At 37.1% G+C, this 10,251-nt stretch overlaps 1 protein-coding gene across 1 annotated transcript in view; it reads left to right on the top strand.

The window, feature by feature from the left end:
• Positions 1-12: 12 nt before the first annotated feature.
• The window catches only part of NVL (nuclear VCP-like), a gene marked incomplete at its 3' end in the record, with an annotated part of 37,068 nt that continues 26,829 nt past the window's right edge, over positions 13-10,251 (top strand). Inside the window, exons 1-10 of the mRNA XM_008948020.1 lie at positions 13-69; positions 1,557-1,630; positions 2,902-2,954; positions 3,043-3,139; positions 3,973-4,027; positions 4,545-4,811; positions 6,125-6,251; positions 6,566-6,642; positions 6,929-7,063; positions 8,691-8,792. Of these exons, the coding sequence (XP_008946268.1) occupies positions 13-69; positions 1,557-1,630; positions 2,902-2,954; positions 3,043-3,139; positions 3,973-4,027; positions 4,545-4,811; positions 6,125-6,251; positions 6,566-6,642; positions 6,929-7,063; positions 8,691-8,792 (1,044 nt within the window). The remainder of the gene's footprint in view (positions 70-1,556; positions 1,631-2,901; positions 2,955-3,042; positions 3,140-3,972; positions 4,028-4,544; positions 4,812-6,124; positions 6,252-6,565; positions 6,643-6,928; positions 7,064-8,690; positions 8,793-10,251) is intronic.

The following is a 10,251-nucleotide window of genomic DNA, read 5'->3' as shown; positions in this document are numbered from 1 at the left end:
GGCAGGGCGACCATGCGGAGCCGGCCGGGGCACTTCGTGGATCTGCGGCTGAAGCAGCGCGTTAAACAGGTACCGGGTCCCGGGCGGGTGGTGGTGGGGTTCCGGGGCCAGCGTTTCACTTTTCCCGCCCGGAGGGGCCTTGAGCCTCTGGCCTGCTAGGTGCGGGGGAAACGGCAATGAGCGCCACGGCCCGGCCTTGTCTGTCAGGATATTAAAAAGGCCTTTAAAACAGATGTCTTTTAAAATTTTATTGTGTTTTTGTGTGTGTTTTTACTTTGCTCCCTCTGCAAACCTCTGAGCCTGAAGCTGGCTGCTCTTTCAAGTGTGAAATAAAGTCAAAAAAGAAACCTGCTCTGGGTAGATATAGGCAAGTTGGAAGTACTCACACCTGGAAACATGTACATCGATTATGTTAAATGAATGAAAAAAGAGAAAAAATGTGATTACTCCCATAATACGCATGTGAAGAGTGGGGAAAGCAGCGATTCCTTCAGGTGGCATCATGCTGTGTTATATTGTATGAATGTTTGTGTCGACTTCACAGATTTGCCATCATTTTTCTCTATGTATAAGTGTATTATAATTCCTTAAAAATGTGAGCATCTGCATATTTTCCTTCACAACATCACAGTGACTTGACCACTACACTTCACTATTTTAACAGGAGAGACCAGCTGGATTTATGGTAGGCTTGTTATTTTTTGCAGGTCAGGAGCTGCCCAGGGGTGACATGAAAAGTAACATTTTTTTTTTTTAAAAGCGATTATATATTCAATTTTAAGCAATTTGATTGATTTAAATAGAAGTATCCATTTAAATAAGATACAAATTCTTTCTATTTGTAGTACCATGTCTTTTAGGGAGATTCTCTGTCGTCTTTTTCCCTTTTTAAGAAGGAAGCCACCATTATGGTGTTGAAACTCCTCTCTGGAGAATGGAGGGAGAAAGCAAAGAGTTCACTAATACCTGAAATCTAGTACGTTTTCTCACACTTCCATAATCTGTGGTTTGAAAATGGGTTGGATCAGCTGCTGTCAGAAAAGAAAAAAGGCTTGGTGGTACAGAAATGAGAGTTGTTTTCTGTAGTAGTCCTTGAAAAATCTTGCAAAGATTAAAGGTCTTATTATGGCAGTATCTGTACTAATTGACGTAGATTGTTTCCTTTTTAAGATAGGGGATGTGAAACAAAAGGAGATTTACACAGAAATCAAGAACATTAGAAGGATTGACAATAAGATGGTATGTGAGTTACAGAGTAATTTTTCTTACTAAATAAAAACAATGGAGTTGTGCCAGCAGAAGTCACTGAAGCACCAAAATATAGTATGTTGCTTTTGCCTAGGAAACATAGCTAGCTAGTTATCTGTGTCTTTGTAAACATTTCCCATTTAATTGGGATATACTGTCTAGTGTGTTCCAAGAAAGTTCAAAGCTGTTTCTGATTTTCATTTTGACCTCTAAGAAGAGCAGAGTTTGAAATAGGCATATTTGATCTAGCTGTTCTGATTAAGTGATTGACAGAGATTTTATTCACTGCTTAAAATTCTTCATTTCAGTATCTTGCAAGTAGTAAATGTGGCCAGTATGTTGACATTGGAATTCTAGCATCTGATCTGCAGAAAACCTACAGGTGAGCAAAGACTTTTATTCATACATTCTGTATTCAAAATATGGAACGTATTACTTTGTTATTTTGTATTTGTGTATTTTTAATGAAAATTTTAATTGCCTTTGTTAACTTCATTACAAGTTGTTGAGCTTAACTGCAGTTCTAAGATAGTTTCCACTCCAGTGTTCTGCTCTGCAGATTTGTCTAGTAACTTATATTTTATTAATATATTGGCATTGTAAGATCTAGTTGAGTTGTGGTTTGTGTGCTTTTTTTTTTTTTTTTTTTAATTTTGCTGTTGTTACTTTGGGGTTTGTTTGTGTGTTAGGCCTTTTTTCGTGGGTTGATTTGTTTTTAGTTTTTTTTTTTTTTTTTAAAGAAACAGCTGCAGATGCATTGCAGCATGTTGGTCGTTACTGCAGTGAGCTTAAAATATGAAGGAAAATAACAACATTCCATTGCAGGCAGGTGGGGAGATAGAATTCAGTAAGACACTACACCTTGCTCCATTGCTCAGCAGGACAGTCAGTCTTGGCTAATTATTTCTGGGCTGTTATGATTTTCTGGGTGAGGAGCAAGGTTGTATTTCAGCAGATCCTTGGTTGGTGTGGGGATTAATGAAGGTGTTGATTAATCCATGTTTGCATGTTCTATTTTTGTGCCTTGTTAGGGAAAGGGAGGCAAGCCCTGCCCTTTAGGATACTTGCAGATCTCAAGTTTTTCTTCAGTTTGTCCTTTGTAAGCTATTGTATAAAAGCAGTTGAATAAAATATACCCTCAGTAAGCAAAGGCAAAAGGTTATTTATTTTTTTTTATTTTTGCATTTAAGGATGTTAGCTGAGTCATATTTTCTCATCATGACCGTTACTAGTTAGTATGGTTATTCCTCCCTGGACTGTCCTTTTTAGACCATAATCCTGTGTCCCTATGTTCTTGTTGGACTTGAATTTTAAAAATAGGTAGTATTGTGAACTAAAATCCAGTATAGTCATTTGTACTTTGCTCCTTCTCCATATCTACAGATAAAGAGGACCTTGACAATTTTCACTAAACATCCCTTTGGAGACTGGTATAGTATAGTTCAGTGTTTTTGTTTCACACCAGTGACTGGGCTATTCCAGCCTTAAGAAAAAAACAGTGTTGTTTTCACGTAGTTGGTTTTTCCTAAGAATGTGTGTAAAAGCTTGCAGATCAACTTGCAATGTATGTTTTCCACTGAGGATAACAATATGTTGAGAGAGAAAGCAGTTGGTGTAACCTATTTATTTTGTTGTTTTGTTTTGTTTTTTCAGTGCAGAATATGGACGAAGAAAGAGAAATGCTTTTAGAATACAAGTTGAAAAAGGTATTTCTGTTAGTATTGTGTCCAAGATGCCAAATTCTTTAATTATGCTTTGGCTGGGTTCTTAACATGTTTGAACTTTTTCTTGCAGTTTTTGGAATAATCAGTAATGAAAAAGAACGAGAAGATTTGGAACTTCTAGAAGCTGAACATGTGGCAAAAAGAGCAAGACAACCAGAGAAAAATGAGTAAGAAGAATTTTTACTATTAGATTAATAATGCCATTAGTATTATTATTTCTGTAAATCTTTCTGTCTTCATGCAGTTAAATTTTGGTAGTTTCAAGGTTACAGATAGATCCTTGATTGGAAGCACTTTTTTTCACAGAAGACAAGCAGATACTAGAGAAATCACGATTCCTCTGTTATAGGGAAAATATAGCCCTGGATTAGTGGATATCCTTAGGCCTTCCTTAATAATTTTCCACAGAAGGCCCCAGTCCTCAGTGGTTCAGTTCCGTTGTTTTGTTTTGTTCTTAATCTTTCTTGGGTGTGCAAGATAATAGCTACATCTGAGAGGTAAGATTACAAGACCAGCTATTCAGAGCAAATCACCACTGGGTATGAGATTGGAACTGAGATTTCCTGACTCCTAAACCTGTGCATAGGCTCAGGAATCATTCTGCTTTCTCTAAAGGTCTCATGGAAATTAGCCCATTGTTGTCAGAAGGGGTAGTCTAGTTCAGCAGTGATTTGGTGCTACTTCCCTTGTCCCAGCATTGGTGGTTGTGTGATCTCTTGGTGAGCTGAATTAGATTCATCCTATGTCTTTTTTTTCTTTTTAAAGGACTGTGTTTCAGCCAGGTTGCCAAGTTGATCCAAGTCATCACAGACTTCGAAAGGATGCATTTTTTAGCTCTTCATAGTACTAAATTTAGAGCATGCAAGTCAGGAAACTTTCTTAGGCTACATATCATGGTTATGGGGAAACACATTGTGGAAATTGCATTTGTTTTGTTTTGTGGGTGTCTCACTTGCAGTTCTGCTCTGATACATTGTTTTTTGTTTTCCTTCCATTGAAGAACTGCAGAAGATGCCACAGATGACTCTGATTATGATGGCTATCCAGAAGATCTAGTAAGCTGTATTTTATTATGATAGTCTGCTTTTGCATAATGTGTGATTCTATGTCGTAAAATTGCAATGCACTTGAAGAGTTTAAAAGTGGAGGTGGAGGTAAGGTAGGGTCAGAGTTGGCAATTCCAACTAGGAATCTGTAGGGCTAAGAGGAGGCTATTTTCTGAAAGGAAAAGGAAGAACCTGTGCTTTGAGGAAAGCACATTTGGAGGCCTTAAAGACTTGTCTATCAAATGAGTGAAATGATTGAACGAACTGACATATCTGACTATTACTAAAAGAGGTGACTGTCAATTAACAGGAGTAATTTCAGGGTAAATAGCAAGGACTGCTGCCTCTTCAAGCAGGAGATGTAGTTTTACATGCAGTCATTTCATTTGCAGAGGAGTGGGTTGGAAGATTCATGACTACTTTCTCCAGCAGGGATAATGCTGAACGAAGTTCATTAAATAGTTTTCACTGGCCTCTTAAAATCCACGTTGTAATGTGTTTTCTTTTAAAATACCTGAATCTACAGTCTGCAAATCACATGAACAGCTCCCTGCTGAGCTTATACAAGAAAGGAAATCCTGATTCTGTTCCGACCACTCCGAAAAATGAAGCAATGGAAACCCCCCCTCCTGAGCAAGCAGCACGTCAGACAAGCACCCTCTCACCAGGAGCACGAGTTGAAACCCACATCTCCAAAGGTGGCTGGTTCATTGACAAAACTCCATGTGGAAAAGATTTTTTCATTGACCTTTCTGAGGATGGAGAAGGAGATGAAAAGAAACTGATTTCTGAGGTATTGTGTTTACAAACCCAGCGTGATTTAAGTAGCAAGTACAAATATAATTTTCTGTGTAATTTGAAGCTTTTGAAGGGTGATACTAAGATGAGAAAAGGACTGCCTGTCTTTCCCTGTGGATTTAAAAAATATATAATTTTGATTAGAAACATGCATGCTGATTTTGAAGATAGCGAACATGTTAAATAGAAAGGAAAGATTGGCGTAAGCCCAGTGGAATACTTGGTTTTTGGCTTGGTTTCTGAAGAAGGACTTAGCCCATTATTCTGCTGTGTCAGAACTGACTTTTTTTTTAACTTTCTGGCCCATTTCAAACATATTTGTATGAGAGGTAAAAAGTCACAAAATTATGAATTTCTTACACACTTTTTGAGGAAATTGTAGTGCTCAGTATTGGGGAGACCCAGATTAGTGCCCATACTGAGAGAAAGATAAGTGTTACTTATCTCATTTGCCTGTAATAAGCTTAACTAGTAAGGAAGCATGTGGCTTGCTGTAGCCATAGCACATGGTCTCCCCTTAGTCTGTGGTTAAGTCTTGGTGAGTCTGGGGAAATTTGAAGGTTTTTGGGTGGACAAGATTTGAGGGTAGATTTAGGCTAGGTATAATGAAGAAATTTTTTACAAGGGTGGTGAAACAATGGCACAGGTTGCCCAGAGAGGTGGTAGAAGCCACATCCCTGGAGACATTCAAGGTCAAGTTGAATAGGGTTCTTAGACAGAGGAATTGAATAAAAGGGAGATCTTCAAATCGTAAAATATTTGCAATACTGTATTGGAAAAAAAAAAAAAAAACACACACAAACTGCAACTGTAATTAAACTACTTTTTTATTTCTTTCTTCCTGTGTTAGTCCTTTTCTTACATGCAGTTAATCTGTGTCAGCACTAAATATTTTCTTACAAACACTCATGACTTACCAGCAATAAATGGTTTCAATTGGAGTAAATACACTGATAGTTTTATTCATCCCCAAAGTGGATTATTCTATGGTATGCAAATAATTGTTGTTACTTTAATTAGTGGTTTGGGGGTTTTTTTTTGGGGGGGGGGGTTGTTTGGGAATTTTTGCTTATGAATATGTACTCCTAGCGAATAAGTGACTGGTGTAATTAACAGTTTTGTAAAGAAGCAAATCCTAAGAAAAAAAAAAAAAAAGGATTTTCTATAAAAAGAAGGGGTTACATTCCTGCCTGGTCTGTCTTTATTTATGTAAATTGAGCATCATAGGCACATTTTGTTCTTTCAAATATTTGCAGAAATTCACTGACTTCAAGGTTTTGTATATATAAGTTTGGTTTTATGCCCTAGAAATCAACAGAATTTTCTGTCTTGGAGACTGAAAAAAAGAAGACAAAGGGTAGGAGAGCAAAAAGGAAAAAAGATGATATTCCAGATGTGGATGGAGAAATTGATTCCATCTTACTTAAAGAGAAAGGTGAGGAATTATTTTGGGCATGCTGTTTCAAACAAAGAGATCATGTTTTGACCATGGAATCCATTGCCAGATAAGTGTTTTCTGAGGTGTAGAGAAGTGAAGTTGAGTTTTAGGTTTTTTTTTGTTTGGTTTATTTTTTAAAAATAAATTTAGCCTTAATATTGTACTAAAAAATAGTCCAGTCCTATGTCTGCTACCAAAAAAATACTACTCCATGTACTTAGCTAGTTGTTTAGGCTGAGTACTTTTTGGTTTGGTGTTTGCAACTACTACTATGGCATGCCTAAATTTGCATGACTTTTCCTCCTTTACAGTTAGAAGTAAGAGACCAGAGCTTTATCACCCATCAGTGAAGTTTGAGGATGTAGGAGGCAATGATGAAACTCTAAAGGTTAGTTAAAGTTTTATCTATGGAGTACAGAATGCACTGAATAAAATGTTGTGTGAAAAACAACAAAGAATCTGGTAGAATTCATCTGCATGGCACAGAATAGCTGCTTTTGCCAACAGCAACAGCATTTTGTTGGTTATTTTTTTCCCTTTGATGAATTTTGCTAAAATGTCACTGAAATTACATTAATAAGCAGAACTTGCTTTATTTTGGGCTGTCTATAGTACTAGCAATCTACAATACTGATTTCTGCAATGTAAATGGAGGTCTCTCTTGTTCTTCGCAGGAAATCTGCAAGATGCTCATTCATGTCCGCCATCCCGAGGTCTATAACCACTTAGGTGTGGTTCCACCTCGTGGTTTTCTTTTGCATGGACCACCAGGATGTGGAAAGACACTCCTTGCACAGGCAATTGCTGGGGTGAGGTAGCTTTAAATTCAGTTTCTTCTTTTTCTGGATTTTATTTAGAGAAGAAAAAAACCTCATCCTTTACAACAGACTAGATCTTTCTCTTTTTTATCCCTTCTCCTCTTCCTGTCTGAGTCTAAAATACATTCACTTCCTTTGTTTAAATTCCATCTGAATCTGTAGTTGATAGAAACTCATATATGATAGGGGGGACATAGTGACAGTGTTTTATGTTTGACTTAATTCTTTGAGGCATTCCCAGGATGGCAGTATAGGCATAGGTATTGAGAAGGCTATAAATAGAAGGCACTTTTGATTAAATTTACCACAGTATTTTGTGTTAAGCCTGGACTCAACTGTAGCATCTTCTATGAGGCATCGCATTGATTCTATGGAGTGGCATCCATTGAACACTGGTTTCTGAATTCCAAAACTGGATGTTGCCTTGCCTATGTCAGAGTAATGATTTCAGAGCATACAACATTATTTGTGTTCATAGTTCAGTGTATGGTGAAGCTGCTGTGTGCCTGTTTTGGGTGTAAATCTTGGGGCTATTGATGGCTATTCAGTGATAACCATGGACATTTCTTTTTCTGTAGTATAGTTGTTCCTGAAATGTCACAGATTATAACCTTAAATGTAGACACATGTAAACTTATGAACTTTTGTAGTGTAGGTTTTATCTTTGAAAGAAAAAACTGATGTTTATTCCTTAAAAGTTGGTTAGACCCTTCTGACATTTTGTTTCAAATGTTTTAATTAAAAAGATTTGTTTGTTTTTTTTTTTTCCTTTTTAACACCTTACTGTAAAAAGGTACCCGTGGAATGAATGTGTGATATTTAATACTTGAGTATTTATATCCTTGAAGGCTACTAAATACGGGGGAAAAAATGTGACGCAAGTTGAAAAATTTTCAGAGCTGAAAGAAATTTAATGACAACTACTTAAATAATTTTTCTTAAAAGATTTTCAGTAGTGCTGTTTAAGGCAAATTATTTCCTCCAAGCCCCAGCTAGTACTTCTGGTGGCCTTGATTTGTGCAAATTAGGATATTTTGGTTTTATTTGTAGTTCAAAGCTTGCAATAGGCTGTACTACCTGTAGCACTGTTGTGCTACAGTGTATCAAAGTTACAATTATATTTATTTCTCACAGCAGAAAACCTTGAGTGTGAGCTTTTACAAGTATCTTAGTGTACAGTCCTGCTTGGATACTTCTGGAGCAAGGCTAAGGGAACCAAACCTGTTTGGGATCTCTTCCACACTGCTAAGCAATGCTTCGTTACAAATGAAAATGGGACATTTTCCTCAAGAAGAGACACCAGCCATGAGCGGAAATATGTGTTGTGGAGGATTTGGTTTGGAACCAAGGTGCAAAGCTTTTTGACAGTGAATTTTTTCTCTAACTGAATTAAGGAAATCTGGTTTTTGTGTTCATTTCTGTTCTCTTGGCCAAATGGCTCAAACCCATTTTAAATTGGAGGCTGCTATTCATCTTTTTCTTAAAGCTCTTTAAGATTTAGTCTTGATTACATAATCTTGGGGGGTAAAAGATGTTTTGTTGGAAAATATTTGTCCTCTAGGATTGCCAGCATTTCTGACCTCTGGATATATCATACAAAGTTCCTTGTCTCTTCCAGGAACTCGAGCTCCCGATGCTGAAAGTGGCAGCAACAGAGATCGTGTCTGGAGTGTCGGGGGAATCTGAGCAGAAACTGAGAGAATTGTTTGAGCAGGCCATGGTGAGACACCCACTGGAAATAACACTGTGAATTGTTTGTCCTTTTCTTTGCAAAGATTCACACTTTGTTGCTGTGGTTTGAATTTGAGTGAACATTAGTGAGGGAATCCTTATCCTGCAGCACACAAGTAATAGTGTCTCCCTGTTCTGTGACCAGAATGCCATTGTTCTAAATGTCATGCTGTCATAGAGCACAAAGATTGCATTGACATGATGAACATATGAAGGATCCTTGTGGTCCCTTCCAACCCTGACAGATTCTGATCTGTTTTAGCAGACGACTTTAGAGTCCAGTGGCTTAATGGTTGGACTTGATGATCTTAAAGGTCTGTTCCAACCTAAAGGATTCTATGATTCTATACTCTGTTAAGATTTCAGAATAGTAAAGAGAGCAGCATAAATTATTTACCCATTTGAAGCTGCTTTGCTTGATGTACAAAAATAAAAAAAAATACAAGAACAGTTCGTGGATGCTTTTTTGGTACAACGTTCGTTGGTATGGCTTGGAATTTGATTGCATTTGAGAGGTTTAAGAGTTTGGGGGTTTAGGTGTAAAGTAAGAAACTTGGGACAAATACCACATCAGCAACAGTCAAGTTACAGTTAAGTCTTGCTGTAGGGTGACTTCCAGACTTAATAAGAAACAAAGACAACTAGGCAGGTTGAGGTAATTTTAATTTGAACAAATGCAGATTTTTGGGGATTTAGTATGTGACTAATGTTTTATTGCATGGGGACAGTTTTCTGTTACTGACTTCTAAGAATATTCTGCTTTTCCAGCTTTATTCCATTTCTCTGCTCTCCCCTACAGCTGTATGTAGGTGTTTTGATTATGTTCCTGTGAAAAACAAGGCTAAACAGGGCAAAAAGATGGATTCTAAAGCTTTAGATTATGTTTCCAGTTCATACTAAATTTTAATTTTAGAAAGCCTTATTAAGATGTTGTTTAGAATAAAATAAAACATGCAGTCCCCCAAAGTTTTTAGAAATTACCTATCTTTTGTATATATGGTGATCAAGGGGATGTTGTTATAAAAGTTATATTTGAAAAAATTAGACGTATTGCTTAAAATATGTTTTAAATTAAAATCTGATTCCTTTCTTATAGTCCCTCACATTTTGACTTGGTTTTTGTACCAATTTTTGTGCAGGGACAAAACACATGGTTCCCCATCATGCACGTGCTGTAGACTATGTATAGCTGAGTGGGGCGTTGCCCCTGCCAGGGAGCAGAACAGTGAGTGACCATTAGGTGGCGCAGTGGGTACCGGGTAATGCAGACTGGCTTTTGGAGTAATGGCTTTTAGATGGGACCTCTTTTGAACATGATTCTAGTGTTTTCCTTGACTGTTTCTTTGCACTACTGGTACTTTCTGAGAATATTTTCTACTATTTTCTACTAGTTACATTAATTATTCTTCTGTACAATTGTTTTCTTTTTATGAACATCAAGTACATGG

The sequence above is a fragment of the Merops nubicus genome, unplaced genomic scaffold, assembly GCF_000691845.1.
Source record: "Merops nubicus isolate BGI_N331 unplaced genomic scaffold, ASM69184v1 Scaffold3749, whole genome shotgun sequence".
Taxonomy (NCBI): domain Eukaryota; kingdom Metazoa; phylum Chordata; class Aves; order Coraciiformes; family Meropidae; genus Merops; species Merops nubicus.
Note: the sequence above shows the minus strand (reverse complement) of the source record. Positions and strands in the feature narration are given on the sequence as shown.